The 18727-nt window shown below is 40.5% G+C and overlaps 1 protein-coding gene across 3 annotated transcripts in view; it reads right to left on the bottom strand.

The window, feature by feature from the left end:
* TMCC1 (transmembrane and coiled-coil domain family 1) overlaps positions 1 to 18727 on the bottom strand; it is a 154332-nt gene that overhangs the window by 62188 nt on the left and 73417 nt on the right. The window contains exon 1 of one of the 3 annotated variants that reach the window (XM_084765195.1): positions 16698 to 17293. The exons of the other annotated variants lie outside the window; for them this stretch is intronic. Coding sequence (XP_084621321.1) covers positions 16698 to 16736 — 39 coding nt within the window. The 5' untranslated portion in view covers positions 16737 to 17293. Of the gene's footprint in view, positions 1 to 16697; positions 17294 to 18727 lie in introns of those variants that run through there. 3 annotated transcript variants of the gene reach the window in all.

Raw genomic sequence — 18727 nt, 5'->3', positions numbered from 1 at the left:
CATGTGCTCACCCACCACAGTACAGTTCCCAAGAGGTAAATTCTGGAATTAGTTTAGATTCTGATGGTTTAAAAAAAAAGAAAAAGAAAATGTGGTACATATAAAATGACATTTTATTTTGTGGGAAAGAACAAAATGATGACATTTGTGGGTAAATAGATGACTTCCAGGGTCATTATGTTAAGTGAGATGAAGCCAGCCCGATTCAGAAATACAACTATCATATGCATTCTCTCAACCACAGAATATGAAATTTAAAAAAAAAAAGACATCAAAGTAGAAGGAAGACTCTTTGAGAAAAAGAAGGGGACTAATGGTGGTGGTGAGGAAGAATAGGAAAGGTAACAGAGGAAGTGAATATGATCAGAGTATGCTCTGGACAAGTATGAAAATGTAATAATGAAATTAATCATTATATAGAATTAGCATACACTGTTAAAAAAGAAAAAAAATGTGTGCCAGGCATGGTGGTAGATGCCTATAATCCTAGTACTCAAGGATACAGAAGCAGAATGTTTTTGCTTTTATGCTACTCTGGGATACACAGTGAAACTCTATTTCCAAAAATAACATACAGGGCAGGAGAGATGGCTCAGTGGTTAAGATCACTGGCTGTTTTCCAGAGGACCCAGGTTTAATTCCCAGCACCCAGATGGTAATTCACAACCACCTACAACTATAATCCCAGGGGCCTAATACCCTTTTTTTTTGGCCTCCATGGCACCAGGCATAAGTGTGGCATACAGATATCAACGTAGACAAAACATTCATACACATAAAATTTAAAAGTTAAAAAAAAACAACAACCAATTAACCATTAAAAAAACCGAAACCATTAGGAGGTGGTGCTGCATGTTTTTAATCCCAGCACTTGGGAGGCAGAAGCAGGTGGATCTCAGATTTCTGGGTTTGAGGCCAGCCTGCTCTCCAGAACAAGTTCTATGACTGCCAGGGCTGCACAGAGAAAAACGAAAAACTAAAACCCAAACCAAAGCAATAACAACAACAACAACAATAAAACAAACCACCACCACCACCACGACCAAAGCCCACCCCAGAACTTAATACTGCCTTAGTGCTGATGGTTCACAGCCAAAATGCTCTCAGAAATCAGTTATAACCCTAGGAGAACTCTGGTATAGAAGAGGAGCGGTGTGATGGAAGGAAGCATCTGGTGCTACTGGCTGAAGAGTGGGTAAAGTTACAATGAAGAGACTGGCCTGGGCAAGAAAGGGAATAAAAGGATCAAGTGATCAGGCTGAAAGGAAAACATAAGTGGAAAAACAAAGCGAACAAATCCAGAGCACTGAAAAACATGAGCAGAGTGCTTTACATCACAGGTGAGAAGTAAGACTGCAAAGCTCCATCAACTGATGCAAGCTTCATAGGGTGTGGGCAGCAAGTAAAGAATAGGAATTTCACTCTTAGTACCATGAATACAGAACAAACAAACAACTATGAAAGACAAAGTTTAGAAAGACCCATGTGATGCTTGAACAAAACACATTTGTTAAAGGCAAAATTGGAACTAGTTAAAAAGCAATTATAATTCTTTTATAAAAAATGATGCTGACCTGAATGAGGCTAGTGACAACAGGAACAATGTAAGAAAGACACTGAGACAACTACAGAAGAATGAGGCTAGTGACAAGAGGAACAATGTAAGAAAGACACATGAGACAACTACAGAAGAATTAATCAAGTGTTGAGAACATGGAAGAAATTTTAATGCAAAAAGGTTACTTATTTAAAAGAAAAAAAACCCATTACTATCCTTTCTATATAAAGAAAAAGATGCGTAAGGCTGAGGAGATCCCAACAGCTAAAGAGAAAAAGAAATACAATCAGCTTTCAAAACATGAAAAAATCAATGTGTCAATGAAAAGATACAAATTAAAATAACAAAAGACAATGTTTCTTGCTCTTCAGACTGACAAAAATTACAAAGCTACAAACTGTCCTCAGATGATGGGATTGAAAAATAGTATCCCTCCTTTGACAGAACTGTCATAGAACCTAGCAAAAATTACTCCCAGTAATAAATCCAAGTTAAACTAGCAAAGAATATGAAAAGAGAAAACATAAGTTGGACAGTTGCTCAGTGATTAAGAGCCCTTGCTGTTCTCCCAGACGACCGACATTTTGTTCTTAGCACCCACATGGTGACTCACAACAACTTATAACTCCAGCTCCAGGTATATCCAAAGTCTCTGGCCTCAGCAGGTACCTGTACTTAATGTGCACATAGCCATCCATCTATCCATACACATAATTAAAAATAATAAGAGTTTATATTTTTGGTGGGTCATGGGTGGTAGTGCACACTTACCAAACAACCACAAAAATGAATAAATAAAAAAATTACACAATAAGCGAGCTATATTAGAGTAAGTACTGCAGCTGTGCTTGTGAAAGTAAAAGCCTGAAAACAAGTCTATGATACTACTACACAATGAAAAGCATCCAGTTTTAAAAAAGGAAAAGATCATGAGCTCTCAGAATAGATCAAATTATATTAAAATATACCACTTTTAAAGGAAATTTATTGGGAGAAGTGGGAGTTCCAGGGGATGAGGAGCCAAAGGGAAAGCAAGATAGAAAATGGAATCAAGAACAAAATAGAAATCAAGACTGGGGGGAGGGGGAAAGTTACTTACAGCAAGATATGGAGAACAGCTACATTGTTAAATATGCTATTTTGTAGAATTAATTTTAGAATCACAAATGTTCTATATATGTATAAAACCAAATTAAACAAAAATAGAAAGAAAAAGCCCCCCTAAATTCAGTATACAAAGTGATACTGAAAAAAAAAACACCCCAAACCCAAACACCAAAACCAAAAAAAAACCAAAAGCCCCATAAAAAAGCAAAAAACCCAGTAAGTTCAATACTATCAAATTGGTAAACTAACACAGAAAGAAGAGAAGAGGACTGTCTCCTTTTAGCTGCCATGCAGGTGCAACGAAGACACCGGTGCACAGGCAAGGCTTAAAGAGAAAGAGGACCATGTACTGAACAGTGCCTTAGTTCTGTGATAAAAAAGACAATGCTTCGGCCATGTCCAGATACTCGAAAGTCTCTTTCATTATTTGATCAATTTATTCAATTAATGTATATCTATGCACTCCTCTGTTTCCTATAAAAATACATGTTCAATTAATGCACTACTTTCTTTTTAGTTGTTAGTGTTGCTTTGGTTTTTAAGATAGTTCCTCCATGTAGTTCCTCTGACTGGCCTGGAACTTGCCACATAGATCAGGCTTGGCCTTGAACTTAAAAATACTCTTAACTCCAAAGTGGTAGCATTACATATGTGTCACTATGCTTGGCTAATACACTCCCTTTCCTCCTGCAGATCACATTCAACACATACTTTAAAAGGCTGAGGTGTGATCAGGGTGCATTATGTGAAATTCCAAATAATCAATAAAAATATGTTAGGAGGGGGGAGCTGGATGTTTTCTCAGCCACAAGAAGCTTTCATTCTGTGGAAAACAAAGGCGAATCAAAACAGTGAGACAGTTCTGGGAGGAACAAGAGAAATGCACCTAAGCAAGCGGGTCAGAATGATTCCCAAATAAGCCCAGAGGACAATTCGAACCTCTGCAGGTTGGTAGGTTTGTTAGGAATGGGCCCCAGTGGGTGGATGGGGAGGGAAAAGTAGGCAGGAGCCGCTAGGGCGGGACTCACTGACAGGTAAGCAGTAGCTGTGTGGCTGGAAGGAAGAAGCTGAAGCTGAAGAGGTACCTAGGACTCAGTGCTAAGAAGCTGCATAGATTGCTAGGGAATTTCAGTGCTTTCCTCAGGATCAGTCAAGAATTTTCAGCAGAGAGGTGTTATAACTAAATCTTTCCAAATCATTTACAACAGTCACAGGAAAGACATAGGGGGCCACGTGACCAGCTAGTTAGAAGGACACTAGGGCAGATGCATGGGCACCTAGAAATGTGCTATTATGGAGGTATTGAGGAATAAGAATTAATGACCTCTGCTGGCTGTACAGGGTATGTGGGGGAGAAGACAAGAAACGAAGACAATAAATAGTGTTGTCCTGAGTAACAGGGCACACACAGCAGGTGACACACAGTAAGGCATGTGTTTAGCTTTCTGTCATTGTTACAAGTGCTTAAGATAATCAATTCACAAAGGCAGGTTTGTCACAGTTTCAAGGGTTCTAGTCCATAGCTGGTTGACACTACTTTCAAATTTGTGGTGATGAAGCATACTATGACATGAACATGTGACAGAACAAAAATGAAAGAAAGAGAAAGAGACCAGAACTTTATAATCTGCTTCAAGGGTGTGTCCCTAATGATGTCCCCAGACTAGCCTATACTGTATATAGATGGTACAATATTCAATAAATGCATGATGAATAAATCAATAAATAAAAAATAAATAGAACGAAAGCTGAGCTCAGAAAAAAGTTCTCCACTAGAGACACTGATTTAGACTTCTTCCATATGTGAACAATAAATTGTTGCAGTGATTACTCTCCATGGGAAGTACAGGGACAGAATGAAAAACCTCTGGAACAGTGCTGAGGAGTATGAATAGTTAAAGAATCAGCAGAAGGGAGGAAGGGGGAAAAAGAAAAAGCAGGAGAAAAAGAGGAAAATCAGAAAAGTGTGGCAAACTCTTGATGCCACAAGAGACTTCTCATTAGAGAAGGCAGTTTGGTATTAAGGTGAAGCAAACATAGAGTCAGGTACTTATTTAATAGATGTATTTATTATGTACCTACCATTTGCTTGAGAGAACTATGCTAGGATATAAAAATTAACGAGAAAACAATAGTGCAAAACTATTTCAGCAATGGCATAACTTCTCAGAGCAACTCTTAATCCCAATTGTAACCACTCCAGCAATGAAGGAGTAAAGAGATCCTACCCATCAACTGCTGGTTACAGTATCTACAACAGATACTGTGACTCATTTCCACTACTGTCAAAGCCTAATCCCATCACTGTCAGGAAAAATAAAACTCGAGACACATGGGGTTTTGAATAATTTCAACACCTTCCTAGGGAACACTTTAATTAAAGAATGCAATGTATTTTAAGAATACAATAATGGTGTTCTTTATGTGAAAGCCATGGACAGGTTCTATCTCAAGGTCTCCCCCAAGACTCCAGGTTGGTTTTAGCCAAGTGGCTAAAACACTGAAGTGACCTAAAGCAAATCACCAGACCCACTTAAATGCAAGGCAAGTGTGCTAGCTTCTTTTCTATTTCTGTGATGAGACATCATGTCCATCATAAAAGAGTTTAGAGTTAACGTTTACAGAGGGTTAACATTACGATGGTGGAATGAAGGCATGGCCACACGAAGGCATACATAGGGACAGGCAGCTAGAGCAGGAGCTGAGAGCTCTCATCTTGATCCACAAGCAGAAGGCTCGAGAGTACACTGGAAATGATGTAAAGCCAGAGAGACACCTCCTCCAACAAGGCCACAACTAAGCCTTCACAAACATTTCCACTAAATGGTGACCAAACATTCAAACATATGAACCTATGGAGGTCACTGTTATTCAAACCATCAGAGGAAGTGAACTCCAACCCCCAGGTCTAACTCAGACAGGGCCCACGCATGTATCCTCTCTCTCAAAATACAAGATCCTTGGACTTATTTCAGAACAAGACTCTCTGACTTTCCTAAATTTGGATAGTTTAGAAGGAAAAATGCATCTGATCCTGTACCTTGCATGCCATGTAGTCCAGGCGCCAAGCAGATGCCTTCTCTTCTAACACACCCTGATGCCCACTGACTTGCGGGGTTTCTGGGACTCTGACTGAACTCTAGCCACCAAGGCTCCAGGGAAATTTTCTACCTGAAGTAAAATTATTTTTCCTGTTCCTCTTTTGTTCTTCTCTAACAGCCTGATAGTTCTTTTGTCCTTATCATGTGGATATCAGGGATAAAGGCCTCTGCCGGGCTGAGATGCTTAGCAAGCAAGGAGTAAATTTAGCATTAATGTTAAAGGGAAATTTTGTACCGAGTCCCCCAACCCCACCCCACCTTTCTATCTCTCTAGCTAGCTTTCTCTCCCCTCCACACACACACAAGGGAGAAAGCATTTGTTTTATTGTGGGACTGTGGAGAAGGCAATAGGAAATAGAAACCATAATATTTAGAGTCTGACGATTCCCAATCATTTACTTAATATGGCATATTAATAGATTTGAGTCTGCAAGTTAGTAAAATGTTCATTTATTTGTTCACTCTCTTTTTTTTCTGACTGGATGCAATGTGACCAGATGCTTCAAGTTCCTGTTGCCTTCTCCACAGTCCCACAAGAAAACAAATGCTTTCTCCCTTGTGTGTGTGTGGAGGGGAGAGAAAGCTAGCTAGAGAGAGAGAGAGATGGGCGGGGTTGGGGGACTCGGTACAAAATTTCCCTTTAACATTAAGGCTAAAAGAGCATAGAACTGGAGCAGGAGGTCATAAAGAGACCTATGTACCACTGTGTGATGTGCTTGCGCTGCCTGCCTCACTAAAGCCAAGCTAAGGACGTTCCACCCTTTCTGCCCTCACTACACGGTAAACTCCACAGTGCTGATATTGTCAGTGTGGGCTCTTATGGCCAGCTTTGTAGCTTGCTTGTGTGTGTGTGTGTGTGTGTGTGTGTGTGTGTGTGTGTGTGTGTGAGCTGATTCTGAAAATCTGGTGCTTAACAGCTGTCTTGATTTGAGCATCAGCTCAGCAAGTAACCACACAACAGGCAGTATTCCTAGCAACAGCAAGAGATGTGAAGAGGGCACATATTCCCAGATACTAGATAGCAATGTGTGGTTTCCAGCTTCAAGTCCTGTCTTAGGGTTCTGTTGCTGTGAAGAGACACCATGATCATGGCAACTCTTATAAAGTAAAATACTTTATTGGGACGGCTTACAGTTTCAGAGGTTTAGTCTATTATTGTCACAGTGGGAAACATGGCAAACATGGTGCTGGAGAAGGAGCTCAGAGTTCTACATCTTGATCTGCTTGCCGCAGAAGTGACTGTGTGCCACAGTGGGCATACCTTGAGCATAGGAGATTTCAAAGCCCACCCCCACAGTGACACACTTTCTCCAACAAAGCCACACCTGTCCTACAAGGCCACATTTCCTAATACTGCCTCTCCTTGTGGACCAAGTATTTAAACACATGAGTCTATGGGGGTCATTCCTATTCAAACCACCATAGTCCTCTGTTAGATTTTACTTCTAAGACATCCATTGCCGTCACTGCAAATTCAGGAGGTCCCTTCTATTCAAACACGATTATCTACTAATTGGTTAAAGTCAACAAACTCTCAATGTCATTTTTTTTCTAGTAGTAACTTTAATAAAAAGCAGTCTTTTGGGTCTTTAATCTTTAAACTCTTTTTCTCCGGCTTCTATTTTGATCATCTGTATTCACTACTTCACTACATTTCTTTCTTTTTTTTTTTTACAATAATGTATCATAAAAAGATGTGAACAAGTATTAATTTGTAGTATATTTAATTCACATAGCACTTGGTTCTTTACTATAATAAATATCCTCAAAATGTTAGTTAAGACTGTCGCTAGCTTCACTACTGACATTCCTGAGCCAGTCACTTCAATGTTCTTTCTGGCCTTTCTCACTGGCCTGACTGGCCTTTTCTCTCTCACACAACTTGCATCATGCTTTCTTCTATTTACCAACATAGGATGTTTAAACACGCACGCACGCACGCACGCACGCACGCACGCACACGTCCCATGTATCTAAACTAGCCCAAAATCTTTATTCTGTTATCCAAACTTGCACAACTATCTCCACCCAACATTATTATACATTTTCTTTGTCCGGGCACAAGGGTACATTCCATTGGTCACACTGTTCTAAGTTGTATGTGTGACATATTCAGGTTCAAGAGATACTGCAAAATATTGGACTGATGAGGTTTTAATTCTTTGTTTCCTTCTCTGTCACTGGCTCTTTGCATACTGAACTTTATTTTTACACAACTGAACAGAACTTAGTTTTGATTTTTTTTTTTTTATGACATTGTCCTAGCTAGAATCTGAGGTACTCAAGGAATTTGGCAAGAACAGAGGAACCAGTATGGCTGGAGTAGGATGAGCAAGGAGCTCATAGAATACAATATCAGAGTATATGAAAAGACACACTGTGTAGGGCTTGACGGGCCAGATAAGCTCAAGAAATGAAGACATGGAGGGTTTCTGTCCCAGGAGTAACGTAAATAAAACTTAAGACAAATGACACCACTCAAACTCCTATATTAAAGGTGTGAGGCAATACTGGATGGATGCCGTCAGACCAGCTGGGATGTTAATGCACAATAAAGTCAAAGAGTATAGTATCAGAGATGAGGTCACAGCTTTAAAGTTGGTAAGAGATAGTCAATTGTTAAAGACTTATTTTCATTTTTTTTTTTTTTTGTATAGGGGTGCTTTGCCTCCATGTATGTCTGTGCACCATGTGTGTATCTGGTGTCTGCAGAGGCCAGAAGAGGGTGTCAGATCCCCTGAGACTAAAGTTACAAATGATTGTAAACTGCCACATGAGTCCTCTGGAAGAGCAGCCAGTGTTCTTAAGCATTGAGCCATTTCTCTGGCCTTGATAGCCAAAAATTGAGTATGTTTAAGAAGTAGAGCATGGCCTGAAGAGATGGTTCAGTGGTTAAGGTCTCTTAACTGCTTTCCCAGAGGACCCAGAGGACCCAGGTTCAATTCCCAGCATCCACATGGCAGATGAGAACTGTTAACTGCAGTTTCAGGAGATCCAATACCTGCACACAGACATACATGAAGGCAAAACACCAAGGCACATAAAATAAAAATAAATTAATTAATAAGTAGTTTTAAAAAAAGTAGAGTAAAGAGAATCAGCTAACAAATTTGGAGGAGGAAGAGAGGGTAAGGCAAAGTAAGTGGCTCACATCTTTAGTCCCTACGTTCAGAATACAGAGTTTTGAGGCTAGCCTGGTCTACATAGAGTTTTGGGCTAACTAGGACTATATAGAGATACCCTAGAGAGAGATGGGGGTGGGTATTGAGATTGTAGTCATGAAGAATGGGTGTGGCAGTAAACTGAACATGAAACTAGAAAGAACCAGGGAAAGGAGGATACCAGAAGCTTGAGCTTAGGGCACATCAAGTCTAGCATGGGAAGGGGAATATATATATAAAATAGATATATGCATACACACATACTGAGTAGATGGGTGAAATCACTAAGAAATGGGCTGAGCCAATAGTGGTATTAATTTAAAAAAATATGATGAGCAAGAGCCAGGGAAAGACTGAGCTGAGTGAAGAGTGGTCAGAAGAAACCAAGAGTACAGGGCCTAGGAAACAAGTGAAGAAGGCTTCAGTGCTGTCACTGTAAGCATGTACAGTATGTCAGGCTTGGCTGGACACATGGTATTTCTGATCTCCTTGCCTCCACTTCCTGAATGTTGGGATAACAGATGTGTGTCACCATGCCTGGCTTCATTTAGTGCTGGGTTTCCGGCCCAAGCATCATGTGTGCTAGGCAAGCACTACACCAAGTGCCAGGTTAAATCACACTGGAAGAGAGAGCAGCTAAAATTCACCAATCGAAATCTGTTAGGTCCTGCTAAAACCTTACTTCATTCCTAGACTTTTCAAATCCACTGCAGGTTCAAAAGAAAAGTTTATCTACTATATGATAGCAAATAATTACTCATTAATTTCATAAAAATAAAAGGCTGATTTCAGCCTTTAATTTGCTTTTCTTGAGATGGTAGGGATTGAACTAAGGGCATCGTATATGATAGGCAAGCATTCAACCCGAGCTACACGCAGACCCTTACACCCAGACCCAGAATGCTAAAGTTCTATCTGTCATGCAGTCTAGTAAGACAAAATTTTTCTTAAGATTGAGAGCAGCCTACTTTTAAAAAAAACATTAAAAAGTACTTGAGTTATAACATGCCATAAAATGAAGAAAAATCTGTTTGATGAGGTAAGCTTCCATTGCAAAGGATGTCCGTTTTCATAAAGAAATTTCAAATCTTCTGAAAGGATTAGATGAGAAAAATGTCTATTTCCTCAGTGCCTAAAATCTAGCACATTTCCACTGGATTTGCCTGATGTTTTAAATTATCCAGAGGCTGCAGAATCCCAAGCCTAGACCCTAAGGCCATGAACTAACTTACTTTCCTTAACAAGTACTATATGCAATTAAGTTCCTCTGGATAGATGTTTGCTTGGGTGTGTGTAACCAAAAATTGTTTTTCAGCAAACAACAGAAATCATGCGATTTCATGCTAGTAAGGAATCCAAGACAAATCTTTCCAAGACAAACTTTAAGAGGAGTCAAATGGCTTATTCAAAGTCACATAGCCTACATCTGTGTTGGTAGTAGTCATGAGCACAGGTGCCTTCAAAGTCACATCATCAACCCTAGTTTACTTAATTACAGTGACAAAAAACTCTGGAACAACTACTATTAAGTGAAAGGGAAAGCTATGGGATACTTTTTATTGTCTATGCTACGTTGGTATTTCAGACTCTTGTCTTGACAAATGTTCTATTTTCAGCAAGGAAAGGCAAAGGGACCTACCTACTTCCTATAGAACATAGGATAGAACCGTTAGAAATTTAGTAGAGATTTTTCTGTCCTACACAAGGTCAATGTCATTCACATGGTTTTATCTTATTTAGCATATTTTGCAGTAAGATCTTTTATAGGTTCTTGTGTATGAGAGAAATTGAGTACTAAGTCCAGAGTATTTTTTCAAGACAGACGTTCTTCTTTTCATGTTCTTATGTAAGCCAAAATAATTAGGTTAAAAATTTAGAATGCAGCCGGGCAGTGGTGGCACACGCCTTTAATCCTAGCACTTGGGAAGCAGAGGCAGGTGGATTGCTGTGAGTTCCAGGCCAGCCTGGTCTACAAAGCGAGTCCAAGACAGCCAGGGCTACACAGAGAAACCCTGTCTCTCGGAAAAAGAAAAAAAAATTAGAATGCATCACATATATAGCCCCTGTACTCAGGTACCACAGTTAGAATGTGTGGCTACCTTTTCTACATTTCAAAGCATATGCTCACTCAATTTTTGTATTTGTTATCCTCTACTGCAGATTACTGTGTCATACATAAAGAGGAACTTTCACCTGTTGCCCCCTTGGTTCTAGGAGGGAAATCTCAAGAACATTATTTCTCAAACCATTAATCTTATGTAAAATCACTGGTAACAGTTTTTGCTGAAGAATGAATCTGGAATTTCCTTCTACATCTGCAAGATATCCTCCATACTCAAGTCTTTCAGGTCGTCTTCTACTAAGAGGCCATTACTGCTAACAATTCAAAGATTGCTTATTGCTTACAGCTTATAAGTGTCCAAAAGGAAAGAAAATGCATACAACAGTCATATCTTCCTAAAGTGCCGATGTAAGTTCTGAACACACAATTCCATCAGGGGTAGAGTGATGGCTCAGGGGCTGAATGGGCTTGCTCCGAGCCTGACAATCTGTGTCCTATCTCCAGGATTCACACACTGGAAAGGGAGAGTTGACTCCATGTGTGTGCATATACATGCAAGTATAGACAGATAGACCTACACACACACACACACACACATATACACACAAACACACACACTCACACTGCCACCACTACTAGTACTTAAGTTAATATAGATAGTCCTTGAAGAGTTTTCAAGGCATTTTCAAATGTGTCTGTTCACTGACCTTCAAAACTGCTCTCAGGTACACATATTCCAGTCCCAGCTTCATCACTGAATACATCCATCTCTACCCAACTTAAGTAACGAAAACTAGCGTAACTCTAAGGGTACTGAACAACCTTCTAGGGGAGCATTTTCTTTACATGGCCAATAATTTATTATTATTTGGAGCCTTTAAGCTATTATCACCATCAACCAAAGCACATCAAGGCAACTACACACGTGTCTAAATTACACTTCTGCTTTAGTATATACTGCTCTCCAATGTATCTGCATATGAAGACCATTCTTCACTCCTACCACAGGATTCATCTCATTAGAGGCCCCATTTCCTGTAACAGACTGCTATCAGCCTTCCTATCTAGGTTCTGTAATACATCATCAGTATTTTACAGATTACAGCTGATGGGTTCAAGTTCTGGAATGTGTAGTGATACACAGCAACCAGTCACAGTACTCTCTGATTTAAGCCTCCTAAAGCACACCTCAATGATCAGCAGGAAAACGCAACATTTAACTCCTAGTAAAATACAAATGCAAAGCATTCCATTTCCAACTAAGACGCTCATCAATGCATAGAGTAACAAGAACAACTTAATAAAAGGAACATAAAAAATGTTGCATGTCTGTTGCTTGAAAGGACCCAGTCAACACGGACTCTCTACCTATATATTTGAATTATAATACTGTATGCAGTACTATATACATATAAAGTGTACCATTTTGCTGAATCCACAGTGGTTTTTTGTTTTTGTTTTTGAGACAGGGTTTCTCTTTGTAGTGTTGGCTGTCCTGGACTTTGTAGACTGTGCTGGGCTGAAACTCAGGCCTGACTCTGCCTCCCTAGTACTGGGATTAAAGGTGTGTGCCACCATGCTCAGCTTATCCACAGTGTTTATCAGGCTTAATACACTTAAAAATTGTAAGGGCTAGTGAGGTGGTTCAGTAGGTAGGTGGTTCAGTGCTGCCAAACCTGAAAACAATCTGAGTTTGAGCCCTGTGACCCAAATGGTGAAAGGAGAGAACGGACTCCCATCTTTGTCCTATGACCTTCAAATATACACCTTGGCATGCGCGCATGCGCGTGCGTACACACACACACACACACACACACACACACACACACACACACACACACACACAGTCTCTCTCTGTCTCTGTCTCTCTCTGACACACACACACAATTTTTTCTTCTTTTTTTTTCGATTTCTTTGTGAAGCCTTGACTGTTCTATAACTAACTCTGTAGATGAGGCTGCCCTACAACTCACAGAGTTCTGCCTACCTTTGCCTTCTGACCACTTGTATTAAAGGAGTGTGCCACTACTGCCTGGCTTACAATTCTGGCTAAACTGAATGCAAGTGAACTTTCAGGATTTGTCTGTGTTTGCTTTCCAGTGCTGGGATTACAGCAGCACCTAGTCATGCCTGGGTTTTAATGCAAGAGCTGGGAATTCAAGGTCTTTGTGCTTGCACAGTAGATGCTCTTAATCATCAGCTACCTCTCCAGCCCTTTAGAATACTTGTAAATGACTTTAAGTATAACCTATTTAGTACAGAAATAAAAGATCCCTATTTTATTTTTAACTGATGAGAATATATTCACAGAATATTGTATGTCATTATATGACATATAATAAAAAATCAGTAGAATAAAAATTACTTCTGAAGCAGTTATAGTTTTTTACTGAAAATTCAAGTTATTGTCAATAATCTATATTTCTAGAGAATAGCTATAATTGTAAAGTTTCTTTTGCTGATATCAAACTAATAGCAAAACCAGGACACTACGAAATTTGGGAAGGGTACTTGTGGACTAAAATATTCTTAGTTGCCTTACACATGTTGATAGATTACCTCATCAAATCAAAAACAAAAGGACGAAGGACCTTGGCACCCGTCTTTGCTTTACCATTACAGGCAAACTCAAAGCATGACTGCAGTTATTTTCCTGGGTTTCCACCATATAAAAATTTAAATATAATAGAGGAAAGCACTCAGATGAGATGGGAAGGAAATCTGGTATGACAAAAAAAGAAAGCACCATGGGTTGATGGTACTTCAAGTACTCTCGGAGACACCATGCACCAGCATGATGGGGCACAGCTGTAGTGTCATCTCAGGCCTTGGAAGACTCAGGAAGAAGCTAATGAAGTTCAATGCTAGAATGAACTACAAAAGATAGAAAGGGCGCTCTCTGAGGTTAACTGTTTTGAATGAGAATGTGAAACCTGAACTAAGTGGAGTCCACTCTCAGAGTATGTCTCAAAGTTACAGCTGACATTCAACAAGCATTGCTTTATTTGTCTTTCAAGTTATAAAGCTCAAAAAATTACAAATGTTTACATAAACAGGAAGAATTAAAAACCCAAAACATGCTACCTCTGGAGGCAGAGTTGTTATCACCATAAAAGATATGGCTGGAAGCAAAAAACCTCATTTAAAAAAAATTACTTTTGAACTCTGGAGAATAATTACCATTCAAAAGTAAAGTAAAACAGCACACTACTGGAAACATCAATTAATATAAGAATAGGAGGATTAAGCGCACTGGTAGGTGCTAGATCACTTTGGCTCATCCAGGAGACATTGAGCACAAAGAAAAAGTGTTCTTTAGTGAATGTTTCTGAAGTAATATATTAAAAGAGAAAAGGCTACTAAGGAATAAAATAATGTGAAATGGCAAAAAAAAGCTAGGATCCACTCAAGGAGATCAGGAAAACATCTTTCTCAGGAGAAAAGAGTTTTTATTTGTTCGTCTTGACATCATGTAGGCCCGTTTGGTCTAGAACTAGTTAAGGAAAACAGACCGACCTTGACCTCACAGAGATCTGCCTGCGCCTGCCTCCTAAGTGCTAGAGGTTAAAGGTGCACTAGGAGAGAAGGGTCTATTCCTCCTGTAGCTCCACAGTTCCCTTCTTTTTTCTTAGCTCACCTGTGAACAGTAACTAGCTTACAGGAATCACATGGCAAGTGAATTTAGGATTAACACTTAGGTTAAAACCACCACAAACATTTGCAAACATTTCCTTCCAAAAACTTTACAACACAAATTCCTATTAAAACCTGGAGATATTAAGAAAATTATAGTCTTGTACAAGATTCTTTCTTTTCTTTTCTTTCTTTCTTTCTGTTTTTCAAGACAGGGTTTCTCTATGTAGCCTTGGCTGTCCTGGACTTGCTTTGTTGACCAGGCTGGCCTCGAACTAATAGTGATCTGCCAGCCTCTGCCTCCTGAGTGCTGGGACTGAAGTTGTGTGCCACCATGCCCTGCCAAGATTTTTTCTTACTAGCAAAACTACTTGTGTGATATAACAGAGGCAATTAGGTCTTTATTTTTATGTTTGTTTATTTATTTATTTATTTTCAATTAGGTCTTTAAATCTCAGTGAGTGTAGGAAAAAAATCAGTGACATTCTATTCAGGTTCTTCCTCATATTCAAGTGCCTTACAAATTGTATTCAACATTGAATACATACTAAATCAAGGGCACAACTTCCCTGAGGTTTTTGTCACAACCATCTGTAACAGTAACTATAGACCCTGAAGCTCTGCTCACCCTTATTCTCTCTCTGCAAACGGCTCTAGTCCTTCTCTGACTCTCTGTAGACGGTGTTCATACACCAAAGTGCCCCTGTATAAGTAAGTCACCTTGGTACACAATAATCACTGAAGAGTAGTTAAAACTAAAAAATAATAACCTGGAGAGAAGCATCAGCAGCAAAATACCCTGAATATGGCTATGTTCTAGTGAAGTGATTACTGCCTGGCTCTTAGCGGTTACGACTTTCTTGAGCAGTAGCGTAACAAAAAAGCTTACAGCATCGGGTTGTTACGTGAACTAGATCTTTGAAAATACACCACTAAAGAATATGGAAGGAATAACACAAGGATTCTTCTTCAAAGTGTTTAGAAGAAATATGGGCCTTCTGTGCCTCCACGCACAGGATGGGAAATGCATTTCAATATTCCTAAAAAGTCCCCGCCAGGCTGAGAGCATGGGAAGCTATCGCAGACTGAGGATGGAGGCAAGCATGGCGCTCCGTCTGCTTCAGTTACACTGGAGTCACACGAGAGCAGCTAAGATTCCCCTTAGGATCCTAACACATCACAAGATTTAACAATTCTGATTAACAGCCAACAAAGTTAAGACTGCCTACAGATAGACTATTTGTTTATACTTCTGCCTACAGAGAATGAACTGTGGCACAGTTTAGCCACCAACTGCCTTGTCTTTAAAATAAAGCCTGTGAAGAACACAATGGTTTCTGAAAGTTCACCTCTTCCCTCTGTTTCCACACAGCCTCTGCACTAGCTAAGGAGAGAGCTCAAACTACATCCAGGGCTGTGGCCACCATAGTCCACTCATAGAAACTACTATCCTTCTTAAAGGGACACTTCACTTTTTAAATTTTGCATTTGAAACCGAAACTGTTCCTAATGAAACCATCTTTTTACTTAGAACTCGCTAAAGAGCTGCCCCACCAGCTTCTCTGTAAGGCTTCCTACCCAGTTCTTCACTAGGTGTGCAAGTCTCCACACAACCACTGTCTTAACAGTTTTCTGTGGGTCTTGGCTTTTTGAACTGTTTTGTGCTATTTCTCAAGTTTATTAGTGAAATTGGTATGAAAGCCCTGATTCCACAGAGCACGCAGGTTTTCTTCGGTTGGTCTACAAACCACTTATTTGCTAATTAAATATATACATCTGACCTCCTACTATTATTTCTTATCCACTCTCTCCTGAAAATCTATCAGGGGTATACATGATGAGCTGGTCCAGATTTGAAGATGACAGCTGTAGTTTTAGGGGCACACAGCCTGAGGATGGCAGTGCGGGCAGCCTTCAGCTTTGTGTCCATCAGATCAAAGAACAAAAGGCAGTGTTTCCTCCCCAGACCTTCCGTAGCAGTAGAGGAAGGCAGGCTTGATATAAAAGTCCCATCAAGAAAGGAAGCCCTGCAGAAGCCAGAGTTCTCGGTAAGACGCACCAGAAAGCTGACCCACCTTGGAGAGCTGCCGCCTGAGGCTAAAGCGCTGGACCATGGTCGTGAGGATCTCCTAACAAAGCGATCCACCCAGCAAGGGTGTCTTTTTCTTCTTTTATTAAAACACAGCTTCTTGGGGTAAGTCACTGACGGCACATTTGAAGGCTGACAGAGTTCGATGGATTCCCCAGGACTCTCAGCAAACTTGGAAGCACTTCATTGTTCTGCGGAGACAGCACAGCCTAGGAGCGGCAGGCGGGGCGGATCCCAGCCCAGTGCCAGGCTCTCCCCGCACTTCCTGTGTCAGCTGGAGGGTCCAGCCGTAAGGACCACCCCTTCCCCTCCCGCCAACCTTCAGGCAGGGTGCCGGGTGCCACCTGAGCCTCGGGTCTTTGCTCTTGAGACGGAGGTTGTAGGTGGGTGGCGCCAGCCGGTATGGCAGCATCTGCTGCCCTGTTCGGGAGTCGGTGGCCGGCCTCCACCCAGGTAATCCCTAAGAATAGGAGGGGGAGAGGGAGAGAAGGAGGTGGGAGAGCCAGCCGCCACCAGCTCCAGCTCCGAACGGAAACTCCTCCCAGCTGACTCGCAGCTGTGCGGCTTTGTCTAGCATAATTGGCCAAGCCTTTCCTCTTATTCACCGGGAGGCTCCTGCGGGAAGGAATGTCAGGTGCAGGGAGCATACTCGGGTGGTGACTAACAACTTCGGGCTCAAGTTAAAAGCTGAGGCGGCCTCCAGGGGTGAATGTCCTCTCTTGTTGGAACAAAGTATTAAAAAACAAACAAACAAGCAAGCAAAACCAACCGACCAAACAAACAAACAAAAAACTGGCACACATACCAGCTTAGAATGAATCAATACAGGTAGGTAAGGGAAGCGGAGTGACAACCTGAGGAGACTTCTGGCCACTCTTCTTCCTCTAAGTGAGCCAGCCTCCCCTTCCAGACGAGGACGGAACTTGCTGGCATCCACTGGTCTTGTGCCTACCATGCTCTCCATTCCTGTGAACAGGATTAGGCCTGCACTAGGTTTGTCGCCTTTGTAGGTGTGAACTCTGGTTGTACTATCAAAATTCACATTTGCTGTCCCACAGACTTCTCAAAACCCCTTCTCAAGTTTGTGCTAGTGTCAGGGATTTTCAGATAAGTCATAACCTTTTCTAAAGCCCTAATATAATTATGAGAAAACTAGAGTGTTCTTAAAAGTTAAAAAAATAATAATTAATTAATTTGAAAACAAAAGAAAATTTCTTGCAAGGCTATTCTCAATTACTCCTGCCTTCTGCACTGGCTTCCAATTACCTACAAATAGGATCCAAATGCTTTCATCTTATCCTGCAGAGACACAGCATCTTTGGAATTATTGACAAGTTTACACCAAATTCAAGCCAAGGCAGGCTCCAAAAACTTAGTGCACCTGCAATGTAAATGTAAAACCTTGCCTCTTAAGAACAATAAACAAACAAAACTTCAAAGTTTGAAAGCAACACCTTAGAGAAACTAGGACTAAAAGTGAAAACTGGCCCATTGGTGCAGGGTATGCAAATATAACCTGATACTGAAACTAACAGATGAAAACAGTGGCTCTCAACACCTTTCATAGGGGTCACATATCAGATACCCTGCGTATCAGACAGTTACATCTCAACTTATAACAGTGGCAAAACTACAGTGAAGTAGCAACAAAAATAATCTTATGGTTGGGGGTCACTGTATTAAAGGGTCACAGTATTATGAAGGTTGAGAAACACTGGATTAAAACAATTTCAAGTACAAGGTTGACGATGAACGTGTTTTTTTGTTTTGTTTTGTTTTTTGTTTTTAAATGGCTAAGTGGAGGTGTCAGTACTTCAATTTTCTTCTCACAGAAAATGAAATAGAAGGCCCACACTCTAATGCCAGCACTCAGGAGATGGAGCAGAAAATCATGAGTCTAAGGTCAATCTGGATCGTAAAGTGAGGCTCTGTCTCAAAGAAAAAAAAGTCTGCTTGAAAAAGGGTATGTGTGGCCGGGCATGGTGCTCCGCCCCTGTAATCCTACACTTAGGGAGG

This window comes from Acomys minous (assembly GCF_964271855.1).
Source record: "Acomys minous genome assembly, chromosome: 17".
Lineage (NCBI taxonomy): Eukaryota > Metazoa > Chordata > Mammalia > Rodentia > Muridae > Acomys > Acomys minous.
Note: the sequence above shows the minus strand (reverse complement) of the source record. Positions and strands in the feature narration are given on the sequence as shown.